At 46.5% G+C, this 24,195-nt stretch overlaps 1 protein-coding gene across 1 annotated transcript in view; it reads right to left on the reverse strand.

Annotated features, from left to right (window-relative positions):
* The window catches only part of CCDC197 (coiled-coil domain containing 197), a 33,944-nt gene that overhangs the window by 4,544 nt on the left and 5,205 nt on the right, over positions 1 to 24,195 (reverse strand). The window contains exons 2-7 of the mRNA XM_084844401.1: positions 23,641 to 23,714; positions 16,149 to 16,325; positions 12,886 to 13,043; positions 7,633 to 7,724; positions 5,565 to 5,737; positions 1,809 to 1,919 (exon numbers count right to left, since the gene is read on the reverse strand). Coding sequence (XP_084700527.1) covers positions 1,809 to 1,919; positions 5,565 to 5,737; positions 7,633 to 7,724; positions 12,886 to 13,043; positions 16,149 to 16,325; positions 23,641 to 23,714 — 785 coding nt within the window. The remainder of the gene's footprint in view (positions 1 to 1,808; positions 1,920 to 5,564; positions 5,738 to 7,632; positions 7,725 to 12,885; positions 13,044 to 16,148; positions 16,326 to 23,640; positions 23,715 to 24,195) is intronic.

Below are 24,195 nucleotides of genomic sequence, written 5' to 3' on the forward strand. Positions count from 1 at the left end.
AGAATTTCATTTCAGTGTTTTTTTTACTAAAAGCCCCCCAGTTTGCACCCATGAATGCACTCTGCAGTTGAAGTCCTTGCATTTCTGAGCTTGAGATGCAATTTACAGCACACATTAAAAAAAAAATTAAAATGTGTATATTTGAGGAACGCGCATAAAAATGCATACTTTCAAAAACTGTGTACAAACACGCTTCCATCAATAAGGGGAATGCATGCACATTCTAAAAAATCTGCACCACTGATATGCATATTTGGGAAAATGTGCATGAAAATACACACAGCTTGGAATGAGCTTCAAGGTAGAATTTGGAGAATGTTGATGAATTCCAGGTTTGCTGATTTGTACTAAGGGCCTGATCCTGCAGTGGTCCTCAGCTTACCCAGATATGGGGTCCACTTTTAATCCTACCCTTTAATGTGCTACCCGCTTCTATTTGTATTTTTACTTTTCCCCATTTCTTTCTCTGACTTCCTTGTGCTTCCCTTCTCATGGGCCCTAGTCAGGCCTTTTGCACTAATGCTGATACATGTTTGACCACCACCAACAAACATTTTAGAGTGCTCTTCACCGACCCTGCATGGCTTTTGTTTTTGCATCCCTGCTTCTTCCCGGACAATCAGTAACATCAGAAAGAAAATAATGACAGCATTACTGGTGTGACCCACCTCAGCTCAGTTCATGACCCACCATCTGAGCATCGATGTTTGAGCCCACACTGCTCCTCCCCTGTGCACAACATTGCGTGCAATCAGTGGGGAAGAGGAATGATTGCCAGCTCAGCAGCATCCACAAATGGCTTCCCCCCCAGAAATTGTGGGGGGCAGCTGCCTCTTTGCAGGAAACACAACCAGCTGTGTACCATGGCACCAAGCCAGGAATGCAGGAGCTGCTGACCGTATTTGGCTTTAACTAACAAAAAGAGGAAGACTTACTACAGAATACCTTCCTTTAATCACACTGGGCTGGAGATGCAAAAGCCACATCTTCAAGTGGAAGGCAGGACCATTGCTCCCCACCAGTGGGGTGGTGGAGCCAGGGCCGATAGGGTCAAAGCCCCAGGACTTTTTGATTAGCACTCTTCAGGCTTCCCCATTCCCTCTGAGCTTAGCTGCAATCCTCACTCTGGCCTGGTTCACACGATCCCCACAGCCCACCGTGCTGGTGGCCCTTTTGAATAATCAAGCCGTGGAGGACAGTCGCTGCGGCTTATCATGTTGTGCGAACCCAGCAAGGGTGGCTTATGCAAGGGTTAAACAACCCACAGGCTGTTTGAATGTTATGTGAAGGTTGTATAACCCTCACATAAGCCACCCTCGCCAGGTTTGCACAACATGATAAGCCACAGCAGCCGCCCTCCACCACAGCTTGAATATTCAGAAGGGCAGGTGGCACACACTGCAACCTGCCATGGCTTAAATAAATAAGCTGCAGTGGGTTGCAGTGATCGTGAGAACCCGGTCAATAACCATGGGGAGGGGGGCATGGATTTTCCCTGCAACAACATATTGCTGTCAGCTATCCCTGTTGCAATGCAAAGTATTTTGGGGCGACTTGCTCTTGAATGGGCAGTTAAGACTCATTAGCTTTATGAAAGGCCTGCTCTTGGCGGAGATGAAAACTGCTAGAACTGGCTTGTTGATCTGGATCAAGACAGCAGCTTTCATTTGTGGACTCTCCTCGGGGGACTGTCATGATGAGTGCCTGCACATCAAAATTGTCCATTACACAACCACTCCTCACTCTATTTTGACAGCAGATCTGCTGGAGGAAACGGGGGCGAGGGAGGGGCGTACATAGAGACATACCTGATGCATGAAGAGGCCTTCATTATAGCTAATGTACTGTATCAACTCCATATTTTTAGCTTTTAATTCATTGTACTTTGACTGAAGCTCAGAAACTTTGGTTATCAGCATCTAGGTTGAAGCCATAACGTAGGAGATTAGGGATATGCTGTAGTTTGCAAGAGAAAAATATAGCCTTGGCATGGGATTCCACCCATCCATGCAACCGCATATGCACACAAACACTTCCCAAGTGTGGCCTTGTGGCAACAAGATTAGCACACAAACACTTCCCAAGTGTGGCCTTGTGGCAACAAGATTAGCACACAAACACTTCCCAAGTGTGGCCTTGTGGCAACAAGATTAGCACACAAACACTTCCCAAGTGTGGCCTTGTGGCAACAAGATTAGCACACAAACACTTCCCAAGTGTGGCCTTGTGGCAACAAGATTAGCACACAAACACTTCCCAAGTGTGGCCTTGTGGCAACAAGATTAGCACACAAACACTTCCCAAGTGTGGCCTTGTGGCAACAAGATTAGCACACAAACACTTCCCAAGTATGGCCTTGTGGCAACAAGATTAGACTGTTTGGCCTTCAGGATGTTAGCCAGTGGGGCTGACTAATAGCTGAAGGAAAGAAAATTTGTACCAGGAGAGGGCCAGCCCTTAGGGAATTCTCTGGTAGGAAAGTCAGAATTGTTTTGCTTTTTTCCAAGGCTGCACAGCTTTTCTGGGAAGGAAAGAGCTCATGGCTTTAACCCTCCCCACTCCCTGCTGTGCTCCTGTTCTGGATCAGCCCCCCCCCCCCTCTGCTATTTGCATCAGAAAGCAAGCTCTCATTTCCACCATTATAAACTTACCTTCCAATGAAAATAGTACAGTATGTGTGTGCAGTGGAGGCTGGTGGCTCCAATTTCAGTGGGGCTGTGCATCCATTTTGGGTTTTAGTCAAAACCAGCCAGAACTCTGAAGGAGCTATCCAAGGTGATTATCCTATTTTGGGGACAGGGTTCTGTACCTTGGATAGCTCCTTTAGAGTTCTCGCTGGTTCTGACTGAAACCCAGAATGGATCCACAGCTCCACCAAAATCAGAGCCACCAGCCACCAGTGTGTGTGTGTGTGTGTGTGTGTGTGTTTCTAATTGGCACTGCAGCAGGGGCAAAGGGTTAAAGCCCCCTTCCCTCCATGCCATGATCCTGATCTGGCTTGGTGCAGGCATCCTTCCTCACTCCACACACCCCATATGCTATTCTTTAAAAAATAATGTCACGTCTAGTCTGGCCTTGAATGGTGACAGTGAAACACATGAACAGGTAGGTTGGTAAGGTTGAGGTCAGTGAACCACCCTACCTGGATCCATCACTGGATCCAAATAGGCAGTAGCTGATTTTATTTATTGTTTATTATTAATATTTCCATGCCACCCTTTTTGCCAAAAGGCCACCAAGGCGGTGGACAACCACTCTAAAATAAAACCATAAAGTAATTAAAAATTAAAATGAACTATTAATAAAACCATTAAAATGATAGCACATTAAAAGAATTTTAAAGGCTAGGCTAAAAACATGCGTCTTAACATCTTTTCTGAAAGCCAACAGAGTGGGGGCCAATCATAATTCTGGAAGGAGTGCATTCCACAATTTAGGAGAAGCACCAGAAAAAGCCCTTTCCTGTCTGCCAGACAGGTCTCTGCAGGCCATATCTTAATAACTGGGCAGGTTCTTAATGAGAAAGGAAGTTCCTTAGATAGGTTTAACCCCTTCATGGTTAAAACCAACACCTTACATTGAGCCTGGAAAACAATTGGCAACCAATGGAGCTCTTTGAATATTGGTGTAATATGGTCTAGATAGTGTGCACTGGTTAGCAGTCTAGGTGCCACATTTTGCATCAATTGAAGCTTCCAGACACTCTTCAAGGGTAGCCCTGCATAGAGCACAATGCAGTAGTCTAAGCATGATGTAACAAAGGCACGGATAATGGATGCCATTTCAGACCATCTCAGGAAAGGACACAGCTGGCACATTAAACATAATTGTGCCAACACACTCCTTGCCAGAGCTGCTAGGGATAGCATTGGATCAAGGAGCACTCCCAAGTTATATATCCGATCTTTCAGGGGAATGGAACCTCCTCCAGAACAAGTTGAAACCAGTCCCTGAGTCAGGCTTTCTACTGAACAGCACCAGTGGAGGCTGGTGGCTCCAATGTCAGTGGAGCTGTGAATCCATTCTGGGTTTCAGTCAGAACTAGCCAGAACTCTAAAGGAGCTATCCAAGGTGCAAAACCCCATCCCCCAAATAGGTTCAGCACACTGGATAGCTCCTTAGAGATCTGGCTGGTTCTGACTGAAACCCAGAATGGATTCACAGCTCCACTGAACAGCACTTCCGTCTTGTCTGGATTTAACCTCAGTTTGTTCAGCCTCCTCCAGCCTATTATCAAAACCCAGGCAACATTCAACAGTATTGACTGCTTCCTTGGAATTTGGTGATAAGGAGAAATAGAGCTGGATGTCATCAGCATGTTGATGGCGCCTTACTCAAAGCTACAAATGACCTCTCCCACTGGTTTCATCTAGAGATTAAACAATTTGGAGGACAGGATAGAACCCATGAGATACCGTAGGCCAAAGGTCAGGGAGTTAAACAGCAATCCCCCAGCCTTCTGGATACAACGTGACAAGAAGAACTGGAACCATTGCAAAACAGTGGGAGGACTAGAAATATTTTAAACAAACAAACAATAAAATAAAACAGTGCTCCAAGACCCAGCAGCATACAATGAGTGAGGGTATCAAAAGCCATGGAGAGGTTCAGGAGAACTGATAGGGCTGCGCTCCCCCCATCATGTTCCTGGAGTAAGTCATCTGCCAAGGTGACCAAAGCAGTCTTAGTCTCACATCCTGGCTGAAAGCCCAACTGAAAAGGGTCCAGACAATCAGTATCATCCAGATGTGTCTTGACTTGCAATGCTACCACATTGTCAGTCACCGTGCCCAAACACAGTACACTGATTAGCTAGGGTTTTTTTTGACAGTAATGGGGCAGGAAATGCCCCAAGCACATTCAGGGACCCATTCAGATCCATCAGACACCAGGGGTGGACCATTTTAACCAGCCTGCTGCCGCTGTGGAGCTACATGCTGCTGTCCATTTCACCACATTGCTGGCCTTTAATAGTTGGGCCAGCCTAAGCTACATAACTTTCTCTACAAACAATCTTGTAGTGCACATTTGTATGCGAGCCTTTGGCTACCAGGATGGCCCTCCTTCAGCACCCCTGTTCACCAGAATGATGGATATATTTCACTAGCACCTCCTAATTTCACCTCAAAAACTGCTCACTTCTTTACACTGTAATAGGGAACACACTGAAATATATACTAGTGGTACACAATGAGAGGGGAGTGGAGAAAGAATCATAACCGTCTTCTTTGGAAGCCCTTCCTCTGACAGATTTTCCATGTCTACCCCCACTCAAAAATCACCCAAAGCCATATGCTCTCTGAGGCTTTGTGGCATGACCCAAACTGGACCCTATTCAGAAGAGATCTGTGAGTACTCCAAGAGGAAGGCATCAGTATTCACACCATGAGTGTGCTATGCGGTGTTGCTACTACTTAAGTGTTATCCTTTTCAGAAGATGGAATTGACCTTATCTAAGGTTTCATTGGAGAACCAGCATCCTCACTACCATGTGCATGTGAAAGAAATGGATAGGCTTGCATCAAGCACCATAAAAGTAAAACTACATTCTCAGTTAACATTACACATTTCGTGGTGTCGTGTTTCTCTTGCAAGACCCTAAATACATGTTGGATTTTTTCAAGATTATGTAGCTGGATAGACACATTCTTCTTCAAGGTGTGATTTGCAGCCATCAATGCCCCATGCCTTTTGATGAGGGTTCTAATCACAGTGTCTTCCCAATATCCCAGATAGTCTACAACAGGAAAGAAGGAAGATCATGTCATGCATGGAGAACATGGATCAGGCTATGTCTGCATCAGCCCAAATTTCAGATATTAGATCTGCACTGGATACACTCCAGTTATTTGTATCTAACTTCTGCCAGTCCAGTGCCTGCAAGTTCAGCCAACCCCATGCCCTTTAAAAATGTGATTAAGGGAACACACAAGTCTGGGAAGTGTCCCTTTAAAGCACACAAAAGTGGCACTCGTGGGGTCACAAGATATTGACCATGGTTGGCAGGTATTCGTTTTAGAAAAGGAGAAGAAAATTATAATGCAGTCCTCTACATGTGTACTCTACTTTTGCCCTGTAACAGGTTGGGGTTTTTTAAGGGTTTTTTTCTCCACAACAACAGAAGGAGATGGAAGGAGAAGCCAATCATGGCTTACCTGAATTTTTCAAGGAGCCAGCTTTGCTCCACGCAGGGCTCTATGAGCAAGTGTATCGCATCAATAAAAGTTGCTTCACAGAACATACTTACGGGGTGTGTGTGGGGGGGGGGAGTGAACATCTTCTGACAGGCAAGGGCTGCTCAACCAATAAGAGAGGATCGCCACTCCAGGCTCTCCCCCTGTTTCACCTTTGATAAAATCCCAGGAGGTTTCATCCTGTGTCACTACTTAAATCACTCTCCTCCTCGTCTCCCTCTCTGTCTCCCTACCCCAGCATTATTTACTCGGTTAAAGAACAATCACTAAAAGAACATAGTGTGCTCCTCCCCCTGAAACTGTTGATGCTAGGAACAATCTCCTTCTCTCCCCGCCCCCAGCATTATTTACTCCCTTGGAGAACAATCACTAAAAAAAAACAACGTTCTTTCTGCCCTGATCAGCCATTTATGCGATCAATCAAAGCTTCAAAGCTTTGATGTAAAGGCTCCTAAATGCGTTATTTCAGTCGGGGATCTAGTAACTCCGGGAGTGAGCATTTTGGGGACAAGCCTCATTCAGCATAATGGGAGTTAATTCTGAGTAGACACACATATGCTTGTGCTGAGAAAGACAGAGGGGAAATGAAGGGATGGGAAGCTAGCCCCCTTTCTAACCCAAAGCTGCGCAGGATCCGGTGACTGAAGGTGGAAGTAGTTACTTCTGAACGGCAATAAACTAAACAGAGAATCACAGCTGTGGGAAAAGCACTTTACAACATTTAGGTAATTAGTGCTTTGAAATCTGCTTTTTCAATTGAGGAGGATTTCTGTAAATTCTCATGTGGGCATTCAGGGGACAAGCCTCAGTGAGCACAATGGGAGTTACTTCTGAGAAGACACTAATTGGTTTGTGGAGAAATGGGAAACACATAGGAAACACCCCTTGACCGGGTTCACGGTGAAAGGCTCACCCCGGGGCAGGGCTAGCATACCCCACATAATTGTGGGGGTTGGGGCACACAGCAACTATACTGCAGAGAATACGACTTTAGGAAAAAAATCGGACTTTAGGCAATCTCAGGAAATCCGGTTTTTCCCTGATAAGCTCCAGAGTGGCTGCTGGATGGCCACGACATCATGTATTCCTAACAACCTCCAAACACAGCCAGCTTGGAGTAAATCGCTCATGGAGACACCCCCTAAGTTAAGACAGCTTTATTTCAAAAGACTTAGGGGCGGGGACACTGGTTGATCAGATACTGTAGTCATTGCTACATTGGGCCTGAGAATCTTACTTAGTGCCTCTTTGAATATTTGTTTCATTTTCTGTCTATTTCATTGTTTGTTTCTTTTTGTGTCATGTTTAATGGCAACCTGGTTTATGATGGTTTTGCAAGCTGCTTTATGCACCCTTTTATGAGCTGAAAGGCATTGTAGCAATCCAAACATATGCCAAAGAATTAGCACCCAAAAAGAAACAGTAATTGTTTAGTGACTGTACTCACTGGATGGCAACACGTCAAGAATTTTCTGTATGAAATCTTCAACCTTTTTGTATTTGGCCACCTTCTCCTGTAGTTCCTGTTGTCTGAAGAAATATATCAGAGATGTTTAGAATGTCTCAGACATTCCATGGTGTTTTATCCAAAAGTGTGTTACTAGTAGGGTGGCCACTGTATGCCCTACTTCACATAGGACAGTCCTCTATTTGAAGTCCAGCCCAAGTCCAGAAAGGACAGTAGGCATCTTGGCCTGGACCATCAAAAGTTAGAACTTGGAAAGCAGACTGAGCAGGCATACAGGTCACCTGGTCACAGTCTTCCCCACTATGAAGAGGTGTGAAATTATAGTAATCCTTTCTAAATTTGCATCTTCTCTTTCTTGGTGACGCATTTCCTCAATTTTGGCAATGCATATATGACCACCTGTTACAAGAGATTGCTAGAAAATGGCATTGGTATACCTAGTGGGTCTCACTTAGGGATGTTGGAGAATTCCGCCACAGACTCCAGTGAGGCCGGATTCTTTAGAATCTGGCCTCACTGGATTCTAAAGCTTAGTGTAATGGCCACCATTTGCATCCCTGCCTTTTGCCGTGATAGGCTACGTAGATACGTAGCCTATCATGGCTTGGCAGGGACACAAATGGCAGCTGGCATAGCGGCCACCATTTGCGGCTGCAGCCCGGCAACAGCTGGAAGTCCGGCTACGGCCGGCCCTGGCCAAAAATCTGGCTGTGGCCAGCCCTGGCTGGTGGCTCCGTGGCCTTGCCACAGAGCGGAGCCAGCCAGGGAGGATTCCGGGGGGGGGGGAGGGATGGATCGCTTCCCCCCCACCGCAGACTGCTGGCCGGAACAGGGTAGGTATTTCACACACCCCTAGTTTCACTACCCTTATACAGAAAATTGCAGACTCCCGCATGTTGAATACATGTGCCACAGCCGCCCTAACAGTCCAAGCCTGCACATGTCTGTTTCCTGCCTCCTAGCTGAGCAGAGCAGAAGAAGCTGCTCCAGCTGGTCTTGGGGCTATACAAGCAAGCAAGCAAGCTCCCAGAGAGAGAGCAATCACAACGAGCAAACGGGGAAAGCAAACAGGAGTTTGCCAGGGGAGTTCAGCAGGGGAGGTCAAGGGGGAGGCCCTTAACATTTTTTAAATTCTTTTTCTTGTAACACACACTTCCATACCAGTGGGACTGTGCTGTTAACCTCCATGAATAGAAGACAAAGCACAGGCTATTCCAGTACAATCTGAAAGCTAGAAACATAAAGGGAATCAAGACTATGGAAGGAAAAGTCTCTCCAGTGGTGGTGACCTGCAAAGTCTGTGCAATGTTTGTTTTCTTGCAACATGGCCTACATGTGCAACAAGTGCAAGTTGATCACGCTGCTGGAAGAAAAAAATAAGAGGACTGGAACGGCGAGTGGCAACCCTCCAGGGAATAAGAGAACACGAAGAGTTCTTGGACAGAACAGTGGAACTACAGCAGCAAAGCGAAGTACAGAAGCTAGAAGAACAACAGCAAGCTGAGGCTGAAGAGGAAAACGCTGAGGTGAGAGAAAATGAAATAGAGGATACTATTGTTGAGGCTGAGTAGCAGTGGGAATTAAAGAATTCCTACCACACAGGCCAGTCCACACTTGCAAAAGCCTTGTTTATTATTCGGTTTGGAAAACACCCTTGGAAAAGAGTGACAGTTAGGAGCAGAAGAACTAGCAGCCACTCTGCACCAGTGGCAGCAGTGGAGCTATGGAACTCTTTCCAGGTACTTGAGGATGAGACTGGAGGACAGCCTGCAGAGGAAGAATTACAGGGAACCCTGCATGAGAGCGAGCAAGAGGCTGAATGTCAGTCAATCAGAGGCGATGAAACCAAGCCCTACAACAATGAGAAGAGAAGAGTAGTAGTAGTGGGAGACTCCTTGCTGTGTGGGATCGAAACCCAAGTATGTTGTGAAGACCCATGGACTCGCCAGGTATGCTGTCTCTCAAGAGGACGAATTAGAGATGTGACTGAAGGGTTGCCTACACCCACTGACAGGTATCCCTTTCTTCTCATCCATTTGGGAACAAATGATACCGCCAAGCGAAGCTATGAAGAAATCACATCAGACTTTGAAGCTTTGGGAAGGAAACTCAAGAACTTTGGGGCCCAGATCATTTACTCATCCATCCTTCCAGTAGTTAGAAGAGGGCTAGAAAGGGAAAGAAAAATACTTCGGGTGAATGACTGGCTATGAAGGTGGTGCCGACGAGAGAGATTTGGATTCTGGGACAATGGGCTATATTTCCTGGAAGATGGACTGTTGGCAAGGGATGGGTTGCACAAAGGCTGGGAAGAATGTGTTTGGCCACAGCATGAAGAACTTCATCAGGAGGGCTTTAAACTGAATCCTACAGGGGAGGGAGATGTAATGTTGGGGGTAACAATGGTTGAAGGCTCATGCACCGCAACGGAGAGAACAGCTCTAATAGTGCCCAATAATAGTCTTCAGACACATGTAGGAAGAAAGCCAGACTATGAAGCACATGGTCTTCGATGTCTATATACTAATGCCCAGAGTATGGGAAACAAACAGAGCGAACTTGAACTCTTAATACAAGAGGGAAATTATGACTTGATAGGTGTAACTGAGACTTGGTGGGATGACTCTCCTGACTGGAATACAACAATTGAAGGATATAACTTGTTCAAAAAGAATAGGAGGAACAGAAAGGGAGGTGGAGTTGTACTGTATGTAAAAAATACACATCTCTGCACAGAAATACAGGAGGATGAGCTTGGTAGCCCCATTGAGAGCATCTGGATCAAAATAAATGGAGGAAAGAATAAAAGGAACATGGTGGTCAGTCTACTACTGGCCACCCAATCAAGGAGAAGACGAGGATGAAACTTTTGAAAAGCAAACTGCCAATGTTTCAATGAAGCATGATGTAGTAGTAATGGGGGACTTCAATTTCCCCGATATTTGTTGAGAGACAAATTCTGCAAAACATGGTCCCTCCAAGAGATTCCTAACTTGTGTTGTGGATAACTTCCTCCTATAGAAAGTAGAGGAAGCAACTAGAGGATCGGCTATCATTGACTCGATCCTAATCAACAGAGATGACTTAGTGCATAAAGCAGCAGTTATGGAAACTTTGGGAGAAAGTGACCATGTTATGCTTGAGTTCTTGGTTCTAAAGAAAGCAAAAGCCGAGTGTAACCAAACATGTACTCTGGATTTTAGGAAAGACGATTTTAATAAACTCAGAACAATGATAAGTAAGGCAACCGACTCTAATGAGAAAAGGAGTCCAAGAAGGATGGGAGTTTTTTAAAAAGGAAATTCTAGAGGCAAAATTACAAACGATTCCAACAAGAAAAAAAGGTGGAAGACAACAGAAGAAGCCAATGTGGCTTCACAAAAAGCTTAGAGATGACCTGAAAACAAAAAAGGACACATATAGGAAGTGGAAGGAAAGCCAAGCAACAAAGGAAGAGTACAGGCAGGTAGCACAGAATTGCAGGGATGGCGTCAGGAAGGCTAAAGCAGAGAACGAGCTGAGGTTAGTGAGGGATACTAAAAGTAGGGATGTCAGAGAATTCTGCCATGGACACCAGTCAGGCCGGATTCTTTAGAATCCGGCCCCCCTGGAGTCCGTGGCGGAACGGCCTCCCTCCCCGCCACCCTGCAGAATCCCCCCAGGACAGACCTACCTGGTGGTGGATGCGGCGGAAGATGAAGTGGCCTCCCTCCCCGCCACCCCACAGAATCCCCCCAGAACAGACCTACCTGGTGGTGGATGCGGCGGCAGATGAAGCGGCCTCCCTCCCCGCCACCCTGCAGAATCCCCCCAGGACAGACCTACCTGGTGGTGGATGCAGCAGTGGATGCGGCGGCAGCGGCTGAAGCGGCGGTGGTGGCTCCAGCCACTGCCAGGCTGCTGCGCTGTCGTAGCGGCCGCCATTTGTGTCCCTATGCTAGCCCGTGATAAGCTACATATATATTTACATAGCCTATCATGGCTGAAGCAGGGACATAAATGGTGTAGGGGACGCCATTTGCGTCTCTGCTCTAGCCGTGATAGGCTATGTAAATATTTACGTAGCCTATCACAGGCTAGTGTAGGGATGCAAATGGCGTCCCCTATGCAGGACGCCATTTGCGTCCGCAGCAGCCCAGGAGCGGATGGAGGCCCTGCTGCGGATCGGCCTGGCTGGCAGCTCTGCGGACTGGCCGTGGAGCGGAGCTGGCCGGGCAGGATTCTGGGGGGAGGACCAGATCACCTCCCCCCCAGTCGAGGATTCCGGGGGGAGGAACAGATCGCCTCCCCCCACTCGCAGACCCCAGCGGAGCCAGGTAAGTGGGGTTTTGCACACCCCTAGCTAAAAGCAACAAAAAGGCTTTCTTCAGATACGTGCCTACTAAAGGACAGAGGAAAGAAATGGTGGCTCAGCTATTAAATAAGGATGGCAAAATGATAAATGATGACAAAGAAAAGGCAGAAGTGCTCAATTCCTGCTTCAGCTCAGTCTTTTCCCAAAAGAAGGTCTATGAGCCCACTGGCAAAGGCAAAGTACAGACTGAAAGGGCAGGATTGCAGCTTGAGATTGATGGCATAGGGTCAAGGAACACCTAATTATTTTGAATGAGTTCAAATCTCTAGGGCTGGATGAACTGCATCCTAGAGTAATAAAGGAATTGGCAGAAGAGCTCTCAGAACCACTGTCTATTCTTTTTGAGAAATCATGGAGGACAGGGGAAGTGCCAGGTGACTGGAGGAGGGCTAATGTTGTCCCTATCTTCAAAAAGGGCAAAAAGAACTACAGGTTCTCCCCCCCAGAATGCCTTCCTGGAATGCCCCTTTTCAGCTGCTCCGCACTCCTTTTGCGAGCGCGGAGGACGGGGCTCTTCCGCGCTGCCTTCAAGGCAACGTGGAAGTGGGGAGAGGTCAATTCTCTGAGAACCGACCTTGGAGCGCGGGCTCTGAGGTCAGTTCCCGGAAAACCAGATATCCTATGGCTGTCTAGCCATTGTCTAGCAGCCATAGGATTGCTCCCTCCATATATTTACTTTATATGAAAAAACACATGTAAATATTAAGTTCTGCAAAGTCCCAGTTCCATGTGAAATATAACTTTGATGATCTGAAGGTAACTGTCTTGCTATGCCAGGGCTCTCCATATCGAGAATGTAAACCATGTATTCTGGTTACAGAATAATGTGCCTCAGCCTCAAATCAGTCTTACAACTACCAGGCACATACCTACGTTTGAGGTTTTTAAGCTCTCTTCTCAATGCACGTATCTCACGCCTCCTTAATGCATTGTTTTTCCGTTCCCTCTTGTATTTCTCAAGAGCACGCTGCTTCTTTGCTTCACAGTCTTTAAGATATCTGTCAAATCCAAGAGCATGAGCCCTGCTCTGACCAAAGAAGAAGAGAGAATGCTTACTGAATGTTGTGTCTGTTTTGCTGTCCATTGAGAAGTGAGACCAGGGGGGTGTTTCCACCAGCGATTTACTCCGAGCTGGCTGCATGTTGAGATCATTATGGATACATGACGTTGTGGCCATCCAGCAGCCACCCTGGAGCTTATCAGGGAAAATCCAGATTTCCTGAGACTGCTTAAAGTCTGATTCTTTTCCTTAAGTTGGGTTCTCCTCGGTATAGTTGCTGTGTGCCCTAACCTCTGCATTTACCTTGGGTATGCTAGCCCTGCCCAGGGGTGTGCCTTTCACTGTGATCCCGATCAAAAGGTGTTTTCTGTGTGTTTCCTGTCTCTGTACAAACCAATTAGTGTCTCATCAGAAGTACGTCCCATTGTGCTGGATGAGGCTCGCTTTCTGAATGCCCACATCAGAACTTACAGAGATCCCCCTCAATTGACATGGCACAGTTGAAAGCCCAATTCCCTAAGTGCTGTAAAGCACAATCAAGGCTCTGATTCTCCTTTGTTTGGTTTATTGCATTAGGAAGAAACTACTTCCACCTTTCATCCTGAGATCCTGAAAGTTAAAATGGGGGCTTGTTTTCCGTCTTTGTGTTCTCCCCGCCCCTCTTTCCCAGAACAAGCATATGTGTGTCTACTCGGAAGTAACTCCCATTGTGCTCAATGAGGCTTGCTCTTGAAATGCAGGTGCATCTGGACTTTCAAGGGAAAGAAGAAAGGGGGGAAGGGGGGAAGAGGGGGGGAAGCTTCTCCTATTGGTTGAGCAGCCCCTGCCAGTCAGAGAACATTCACCCCCACCCGGAAGTATGTTCTGTGAAGCTATTTTTACTGGTGAGAAGAACCTGCTCATGGAGCCCTGCATGGATCAAAGCACAGCAAAGCTGATTCCTTCTAAAAATCTAGTACTCCTCCATTAGCTTCTCCTTCCATTATCATTGAAACATGACCCACATGAAGAGAAAGTGGTTTGTTTCAGAAAGAAAAGGGGAAAGTATTTGTCTTACCATCCCTTAAGGACATAATTCAAAATTTATTTATTTATTTTTTTAACCTAGGGGTTTCGGCTGCAGTCCTATACATCACCCTTCCTTCCCCAACCTGGCGCCCTCCAGACATGTTGGACTACAACTCTCATCATCCCCAGCTGATTGCTATGCTGGCTGGGGATGATGGAAGTTGTAGTCCAACACATCTGGAAGGCGTCTCATTGGGGGACGGCTGGTCTACACACTTAACGTGGGAATAATTCCCATTTAACGTAATAGGGTTTACTTCTGTGTAGACATGTATAGGATTGTGCTGGTAGAACAGTAAAGTCTAAACAATTTAAGGAAATTTGAGCCATGAAGTTAAGCAGGGCTGGGCAACTTGAACCCACCAGGGGCCACTCCCCTGTCCTCCACCACTGCACCACCAAATTTGCCAGTGTGATGGCAAGGGCAGGAAAAAAAATCGTCAGTTTCCTACACAGAGGCAAAAAAGGGCTTAGCTAGTTTGTATTAAAGCTAAATAGGCCCTATTGTCACCACCACACTGCCAAATTTTGATGGCAAACTGTCCAAAAATCTTTTGTCGCCATCGCAGCAAATGCAGCAGGGGGCGGGGGGGGGGCTACATAAAAGGGCAGGGCGGGCACGTGCAGCCTGTGGACTGCATATGGCCCACTCCTGCCCTAGAGAATCTCCTTCCTCCTAGATTCCCTAGAGAATCTCCTTTCTTGTTGGTCTTCAACAAAAAGCTAAAGGGCTAATAAGAAATCATTTAGGTGTAGTGTATCAGAGCTTTAGATTGGGAAATTACATTAGATAACTCCTTGAGGTGGCAATCCTATACCCACTTACCTGGGAGTAAGCCCCACTGCAATCAATAGGACTTACCTCTGAGTAGACACAGAGAAGTTTGTACTGTAAGTGTCTTTTAACTACAAAACCATGTGCCCCATTCAGTAACAAATGTATTGTTTTAATATAGACCAGCCTCCCTCAACCTGAGGCACTCCAGATGTGTTGGACGGTGTTGCTGGCTGGGGTGATGGGAGTTGTGGTCCAACACATCTGGGAGGCCAAAGGTTGGAGAAGGTTGATGTAGACTTTTATACCCACTTTAAGTGAGAAAGCCATGTAACACAAGCTTGACAGTTTACAAATATTGCATTAAATTACGGCACATTGACCAATACTAAGGCTGAGCTATCTCTTTTTTTTAAGAGGAGGGAAGGAAAGATGGAAAGGAGGTGTACTCTCATATTCACTGCCTTTAATTCTGAATGTCCCTAATCTTTCTATCAAGCTCTGCATCGCCATTCCTGTCATTATCAGCACAGAGCAGCCTTCCCCGACCTGGCACCTTCCAGATCTGTTGGACTGCAATTCCCATCAACCCTAGCCAGCATGGCCATTACGGACTCCCCCCAACACAGCTATGAGAAAGTGATCGGTAGTGTCTGCTTTAAACTAACCAGGAGTCCTTGTTACATCCAAAGGCAGGGGAACTGATTAGTTTAACTATGTTTGTTCAAGCAAGCCAGGTTCAAACCATGGTTAATGCCCTTGGCTTGTTAATAATGCACAGTTTAAACTAAGCAGAGTTTCCCAAGTTTGGACATAATCTCTGGAACTCTAGTTTAAAAGAGGAAGCAGATGCTTCTGTTCTCCTCCTCATAGCTGCACCAAAGGAGAAGAGGGAAAGGGAGAGGCTGTAGTCCAGATGCAGGACCTCAGTCCCAGGGCCAAATCAGGCCCTCCTGGGGTCCCCAGAAAGCCCCACCTCCTACCCTTGACTCCACCCCTTTCCCCCAGTCACCAACGGTTTGGTGGTTTCCTGTCTTTTCTGCAGTCTTTTTCCCCCATTCAAAAAGATTGAAATGCCCCTCCTAAGGCTACGCAGGAAGAGCTTTAAGCTAACATATGCTGGTGTTTGGGGCCCTGCCCCTTTTACGTTTGACCCCGCCCACCCCTGAAATGTGGTGCCCAAGGGCGTCTCCAAAATGAAATTTGTCCCTTGAGCTGAAAGAGGTTCAACACCCCTGCCACAGACCAAGACCAACCCCCCAATTTCCAAAGTGCTGCTTAGTGCTTACCGCCTCGTCTTTTTGGACCAGTTCTCCCCTTTGCTGGGCAAGTGCCTCCAACTTCTCTTTAAACTCTTGCCTCTTTGCAGCCAGTTCTGCAGTCAGCTGCTTGTTTTCAGCTGTGCTCTTCGCAAACTGGATTGTTCGTAACGCTTTTCTGTGATGCTGCATAACCTCACAGGAGGCCTGCGAAATGGTGTTTTTGTGTCAGTGAAGGTAAAGGAAAAACAGGGTGATTTTTAGCCCAGATGTGAATATTCCCCAAGAGCACCTGTAATCCTGGTTAGTGAGAGTTTAAAAATAGAAACCACAACAAATGCACTGCTTTTAAACAAAATGTAAACTTGAGTATATCCAGGTCTCTTGGCTTTGCTAATTCCCACCACTGAATTTGCTCCCCTGCTCCTGAAACCTGAGCTGGTGCATCTGCCAGTGAACTTGCCCAGATTTTCCCACCATCAGATCAAGAATAACATTTCTTGTCACAACAACCCTTTGAAGTAGACAGTTGGGCTACTACAACGCTGGAGAGATTTGTGAACAGATCTCCGAATGACTTTAAAAAACATAATAGCAGCTGAATCTGATTGGAACCATGATCCTCAGGGCATAGTTCTTTTCCAAATGACATCCCCACCCCTACCCCCCAGCAACATTTTGCCCCACAAGGCAACACATACAGATACCATGTTGTTAAGGGTTTCCTATCAGCCCTGTTCACAGAAATCTATCAGTGTGAGTTGTTTTGAGGCAATATCTGGAGCAGACAAAAGAGAGTGGATAGTGTTGATGTGTTTCCATGGGATCTAATTGTTAGACCTTTTTTCCCGAATGAATAAGAAAATCTGAAAGGGGGCAAAAGGCAGGCCTTCCCCCCTCCCAGCTGAGGATGTTGCAATCCAAGTGTCTGTAGGAGTGTGTGAAGGTTTGAGGTCTACAGAGGCAAAGGGGGAGGGGGAAGGTCAGGCTTAGAGGCCTGGAGTTTTTTTGTTGGGAGGGGGTAACCCTGAGAGGAGTAGTTTCATTTCTCCGGTTAAGTTTCTGATTCAGTTCCCCAGTTAAGTTTCATGTCTATGGGTTTGAGGAAGGACTTTCGGTTTTGCTGGAAAGAGGGTATAAAAAGAGAGAGTCAGAAGGGCAGCAGAGGAAGGGCAGAGTTGAGGAGACCAATGCCTGAAGAGCGAGCAGGAAGAAGCGGTTCAGAAGAGTCTTAAGTGCAGCTAGGGTAAAGGAACTTGTGTTTTGCAACTTTTATTTTTTTAAGGCCTTTTGTATCTCTCAGCTCTATTGTGTAAATACCTTTAGTTTTGATTGTTTGCTTTAATTTACCAGTAGAGTGTCAAGTCACCCCACATCTACAGCCTAAACCCCATATTATTGGAAAGGGGAAGGTAAAAGAAGGAAGGTGGGACTCTTGAGGAGGCAAGAGAGCCTTACGGAGTTGCTCAGGGGGTCCAGGAGCATCTCTACACCAGCCTAAAATCCCACATTTAAAATGGGGCTTTCTGCTTTCATTTTAAATGCAGGATCACGATGGACTCCCTTTACACGTGCTTCGTCCTCCTTCCCCCCTCCTTTCCCCCCTTATCTGCATCTTCCATATGTTTCGTTATACAGCCACTAGATGGCGCTGTGGTCTAGCACCTCTTATTGCAGGTTTTTCTTTTTCATGACGGAACTCAAATGCTGTAATTTGACAGTTCATTATATCCGATCTTTTAAAAAATGGAATAAAAGTAATTTAGTGCAGGAGATGCCCTGGAGGTTGACAACATCATCTAAAGGTCCCGCAAACCTCCTTGAGTAACCAATCTCAATAGCAGGATAAAAGCTCCATGTGAAGAAGCCCCAGGTCATAAAGGGAACCTCAACAGAGTGGGTAAACATAGGATCTTGCCTCTAGGGGCAAGCATTGCAGGATTGTTTTAGGGAATATCAGGCTGTATTAAGTATCATGTGGAACCACAGTTTTAATTCTGCTTTCAGCAGACTGAAGAGCAGTGTACTTTGCTTTGGTCTCCTGCCCACTTTTGGATGGGGGATGCCTAGCGTTGACATGCAGCCCCTAGAAGGTTACCCACAAGCAAACATGGCACATGAACCGAGAAAGCTTCCCCATCCCTGGGGTAGAGTTTGTACCCGCAAAGGGCAGCACTGGGATGCTCATGAGGAGCCTTCCCTACTCATGAGATTTGCTGCAGAACTTACAAATATGTTGATTGGGGTGGTGGGAAGCAGGTCTGTTTCGATGAGAGGACTTCCCTTCTGCCTTTTAAAAAGAGTTGTTGTCCCTACCTAGTGGACTACCTCCAGACAAGTGAGCCTATGTACACCAGTTGCTGGGGAACATGGGCGGGAGGGTGCTGTTGCACTCATGTCCTGCTTGTGGGTTTCCTGTGGGCAACTGGTTGGCCATTGTGTGAACAGAATTCTGGACTAGATGGACCCTTGGTCTGGTCCAGCAGGGCTCTTCTTATGTGCTTATGTCCTTATCAGCAAAGGCAGTTCTGCCAGCTTGGGAAGATTCCCTTGGAAAAGGGAGGGGGCACCCTGCAAGGCAGTATAGACCTGATGTTCTATGTGAGATCATTACGGGTCAATGGAAATTTGCTTCTCTTTCCCTCCAACCAATTTGGAAGTAGAGCAATGATCAACGGCTTGGGATCTAGCACTAACAGAACCTGCTGTCCCTGGGATATATCCCAAGAAACAAGCTAGTGAAAAGACACCCTAAGAATTTGTTGGACATTCTTCTAATGGTTACAAGAAAATTATTTTCCCGGGATGGCAGGTTCGATTGCACCAGTGGCATTATTATCGGAGAAGTGGGAACTGCTCAACTTCTGCCAAAATTCTACTCTCAACAACCTAAGAAAGACACAGAATCTCATGTCCTGTATTTAACCTGGCAATCTTAACTGAGATATAGAATTACAAGTCGTAACAAGGGCAGCTAACCTCACAGACAGTGGGAATCTTAGAGACATCTTCTTCTTCTTCCCTGTAAAATAAAATAACAGAATTCGTGTCAAGGGCCCTTCTTAGCTTCACAAAACAGCTGTCCGAATATAAAAGGCAGTTCCCAATGTTCTGTCACGCTCTGGTGTGACCAAGAAACAGGAAGCAGGATGAGACTAGGCCGATGAAGGCTCAGTGCCATGGCGACAGGCACCATTTTGATTCCCAAGTGCACTCTCATGTGCAGAGTCTTGTCTCTGAGAGGACAGTGTGGTATCCTTGTTGTGTCTCCAGGGTGACACCTTGTATGTACAGTAGAGGGGGGCAAAATCCAGGGGAGGCAGTCACCAGTGATGTCCCTGCTGCTGCTTTTGTGCCTGGTTGCTGTGTGTGTGTGTGTGTGTGTGTGTGATTAGCCTGCCACTACCTAATAGGAGCACACCAGAGCTGATGCCATGGATGCTGTGGGATTGGCTGGCTGAGTTGCCATGTTTTCATGTCTCTCTTGAAGCACTGTTGTTTCCTTCTCAACTTTGCTGCCTGGAGTGTACAGAACCCCCAACAACCTGGCACTGACACTGGAGTAAGTTGGCTGCCAACGCAGTGGACCTATTTATTTATCTATTTTTATTACATTTTTATACCGCCAATAGCCAAAACTCTATGGGCGGTTCACAAAACAAACTGTAAAACCGTAAAATACAGTAATGTGGTAAAACATAACTTAAAACCTTAAGTTTAAAACAGAATAAAACCATAGTAAAATCCAGGGGGGCTTTTCTACAAGAGACATTTATTGTGCACTTATCATTCCCTACTCATGGTTATTTATGGGTTCTTTAGATGATATTGTGACCCTCCAGTGTCGCTTCTGTGTCTAACCAGCACTTTCGGCAAGTTTTTTTTTAGAGCAGGGAAAATATAGGATTTAATTGTGCAAGCAAAAGAAAGTGCAATTTCCTTTTATTCTACAATACCACAGTGCCACCTAGAGGTTATGTAGCAGAAAAGCAGAAAAGGAAATGCTCCTCGTGTAATGCTTGGATCTTAATTCTGTGATGAAACTGAAAGCTGATACAGCAGTTAACAGCCAGTTAACAGCTTCGTGTAGAAAAGCTCAGGGTAAATGCCAGCAGCAGTGCAAAGATCTAAAAACGCACTAACACATTTTTTTAAAACTAAAGGACTAAAATGCCTGGGAGAATAAAAAGGACTTCACCTGGCATCAAAAACAGCACAACATAAGTGACAGATGAATGTCTCTGAAAGGGCATTCCACAACAGGGGTGCCACCACTGAAAAGGCCCTCTCCTTAGTAGCCACCCTCCTCATATCATTCGGTGAGGGCACCTGGAGAAAGGCCTGTGAGGATCATCTTAGGGTTCAGGCAGGTATATATGGAAGAAGACTCTGCCAACAAAGTTTTCTTGTTGCATGTTTCAGTCCCCTGTTGGCAATGATTTATAAAGCTTGTAGCAGCAAATATTATGGAAAGCACATAATACCCAGACCTTGGATTATCTAACGTCTACATACTGGCATCAATCAGAGTTTAAAGCTGAAAAGACAACATTACCGCATCCTCCTTGTAGTCCCACAGTCTAAACCTCTGCAAAAACTTTTAGAGACTAACAGCAGTGGTAGCAGCAGTATATCTAGCAGTCAGTAGAGATGGCAAGAAGCATCACAATGACATCTCCATGGCATCTCCTGGTTTCATCCTTATGCACCATTATGGTCAGGAAAAAATCCCTGAGTATGTAAGTCTACAGGAGGCTTTTCCCAAGGAGGCAACTACTATTAAGTGCAGTCATTTAGCCGTGGCTGCTTCCTGAATTATATCACTAATGACATAGGGTTACAGCCCAGAGATCCACACTGGACTTTAGCATCTCCTGGTCCAGCAGCAGACAAGGTGGCCATAGCTTCTCCTGTTTGGTCCTCACTCGGTTCCACCACCCACCTGCTATAATTCGGAGGTGGTCAACATAGCAAGAAGGCAAGCAGGACTGATGTCAGGACCAGGGGAGGGCATTACTTGGTGTTTGAAGAGGAGATATGTCAAGTCTAATGTAAAGCATTGTTTGAGGGACCAACGACACACTGATGGCCGTGGTGCAGACAGCTAGCTAAACAGGCACCCCCAGATGTAGCAGCTGCACATAGTTCTTCAGTTCCATCCAGGTCTTTTCAGAGCCGTCTCTACCAGCTGGGCTTCTAAGCTTCCAATTATGCATGGCAGTTTCTTAGAACACCCTCCGCCCCCGATCTGCTATATGTTTAGTGCCCACATGTTTTGCTACTTTCTGCAATGCTTTTGCTCTAGTTTCTCATGAGTAAATGCGGGGAGATCTTAAACGATGCCAACTGCCCAAAGCTAGAAAACTGCAGTGTGTGGTTCAACTTTTTACCATAAATACTTCTTTGCCCTGTATGGCACAAACTCCAAATTTTGGGACTGTGCATGGGAACTGTTTTGTGTGGCACATTCAAACCAGTCTAGCTTTTTATGCTGTGACATCATCTCTGGCTACAACAATGTGCATTTTCATGGGATCCATTTGTACTTGCCACCAAGTGATTTGATCTGGTAACAATGTTTGTTGGAAGCCTTTGGTGTGCTAGCTTTGAAATGATCATTTCCCCAAGCAAGATTTCCCAAACCATGAAAATGCAACCAGCCTGGCAGAAAACAGGTATACCCGGTGGATGCTGGTGGCTCCGATTTGAGTGGGGCAGTGAATCCATTCTGGGTTTCAGTCAGAACCAGCCAGAACTCTAAAGGAGACCTTGGATAGCTCCTTTAGAGTTCTGGCTGGTTCTGACTGAAACCGGGAATGGATTCACAGCCCCACTGAAATTGGAGCCACCAGCCTCCACTGGGTATACCTGATTACATGCCTCGGTTCTTGTGCCGAGGAAGATGGGCAAAGGGAGCTAGAGTACAGGTAAGGGAGAAGACAAAGCAGAGTTACAAGGCAGTCTTTTGCACTCAGGGCAGATCCCAGCATTGGCACCCAAAACAAGCATCTTTTCTCTTGGGGTTTCAGGTGGCAAGGAGTTTCCCAGCTCTATCCATGTCCTGGGCTACTCAGCCCTAATTCAAATTAGTGGTACAAGGACTGATAATCTGAGTCTAATGTTTATTTTATTTTCAGAACATAAGAAAAGCCCTGCTGGATCAGACCAAAGGCTGATCTAGTCCAGCATTCTATTGCCACAGCGGGCAGCCAGATGCTCACAAGCAGGACTTGAGTGCAGTTCCGAGTACAAAATAGTATAAATGGAGCTGGAGTGGGAAGGAAGACTAGGAAGGGAGGAGGGGAGATGGCTGCAGGAAGCTGATTATAGGAGATAAAGAGCCTTTCTACATGAGGCATTTATTGTGCCCTCATAATTTCTCACAATAGTTTGCAGGTGCTTTCCATGATGTTCTCCTCCTCCTCCATGGCCTGTCCCGTTCTTTGGAACCATTTTAGCTGGGCTTTTTTCTAATGAGGAAAGTCTTCCAGATCCATGAATGCAGCATGAAACCCTAGTGTATTTACACAATTCCACTATACCACAGCCTAGTGGTTGTGTAATGGAATATATAGAAAGGCTGAGAAAGAAACCCCCGGGACAAAAACTTGTGTAAAGGTGTCGATCTTAATCCCACAAAGAATTTGGAAGCAGAAGCCTTGGCAAAGTGGAAGGTTAAAAGCCTCATGTAGAAAAGCCCAAACTGTCTGGAAGATGGTAGCACAACCTGAACTTTTACTGGAGGGAATTCCTTGGTAAGACCTTGGGTTAGGGGCAGGCTTTCCCTGGCACCACCATGCAGCATACAAGGGCAAATGCCAGGGACACAGAAGGGCCCACTGCTGCCACTGTCACCACAACTAATGTGGCTCAGCTGGGTGGATGTGTGATGGTCAGACCTAGGAGGTGCGTCTCATCTTGCAGGTGCCACCAGGCTAGCTACACTGGCCCTGCTCCTGACGCGCATGTGGGGCTGGCGTAATTCACTTGGTGGCACAAGCGCAAGGACTGTGGAGCGCAGCCTAGCGGCAGTGGTGAGTACAGCTCCCAGCCCATGCACCTGCCATTGTGGGCACAGCCATATTAATTACATCCCCTCCTCCAGTGTATGCACAGTGGGAGTGGGGCAGATGCAATTAACATGGTGGCACCTGCAAATATAGGCATGCCGGCTGGGAACTCAGCACCACTGCAGGCAGGCAGGCAGGCAGCCAGCCAGCCAGCCAACTCATACGTGGCTGGGGGGGCGTGCTGCTGGGCGGGCATGGTGCCACCAGGGGATTACCTAAGACAACTTGTCCACCCCACGCCCCCCAAAATCTGAGGCTTGGACTGCTTTCATTGATTTTAAAGCTGGGTGGGGGTTCGTTCACTTGGTTAAAAATATGCCAGAAAAACATGTAACTGGCTTACTACAGTCAGTTATCAACCGTTTGAAATATACGTCACCTGAATCACTGCACAGAATGGCAGGCTGCGCACCGCATGGAGCTTTAGTGTTCATGTGTAAACATTGACCTACATGCACACTGGAGTCGAGCACCCACACAACCACCAACCCATCCCGTTCCCTCCAAGATTTCACTTCTAGCAGACCTTGAGGACAGAGAAGAACGCTGAAGAGTAACAATGCTTGCGATCCATGCTGTTTCAACAAGACTTCCCCTCCCCACCCCAAAAGGCAAAAACAGGGTCAGTGATTTCCCAGGAAAGAAGGGCTGTCCCCACTAAATAGGCACATTTGGGAGATCTGCGAGTACGTTTCAGCCCGACTGGCAGCAGGCTCTTTCTCACCCTCTTATTCAAAATCTTTTAACTAGAGAATCTAAGAAGTCGAGTAGCCACCAAATTGTGCTTAAACTAACATGCCAAGGTGATCTGGGGGTTCCTGCTTTGGCAAAACATCTGAGGACTTTTGAGAGAAGCTGAGGTGGCAGCCCTGTGCACCTCACTTGGGAGTAAGTCCTATTGAACTCAGTGGGATTTAACTGCCGAGTAAATACACATAGGCTTGAACTGCACAACTAGAACCACTTCACAGGGGTCTCACACATCCCATCCAGGGCTATTGAGTGAA

The sequence above is a fragment of the Heloderma suspectum genome, chromosome 1 (assembly GCF_057233095.1).
Source record: "Heloderma suspectum isolate Gila_16-S chromosome 1, 16-S_ref, whole genome shotgun sequence".
NCBI classification, from domain to species: domain Eukaryota; kingdom Metazoa; phylum Chordata; class Lepidosauria; order Squamata; family Helodermatidae; genus Heloderma; species Heloderma suspectum.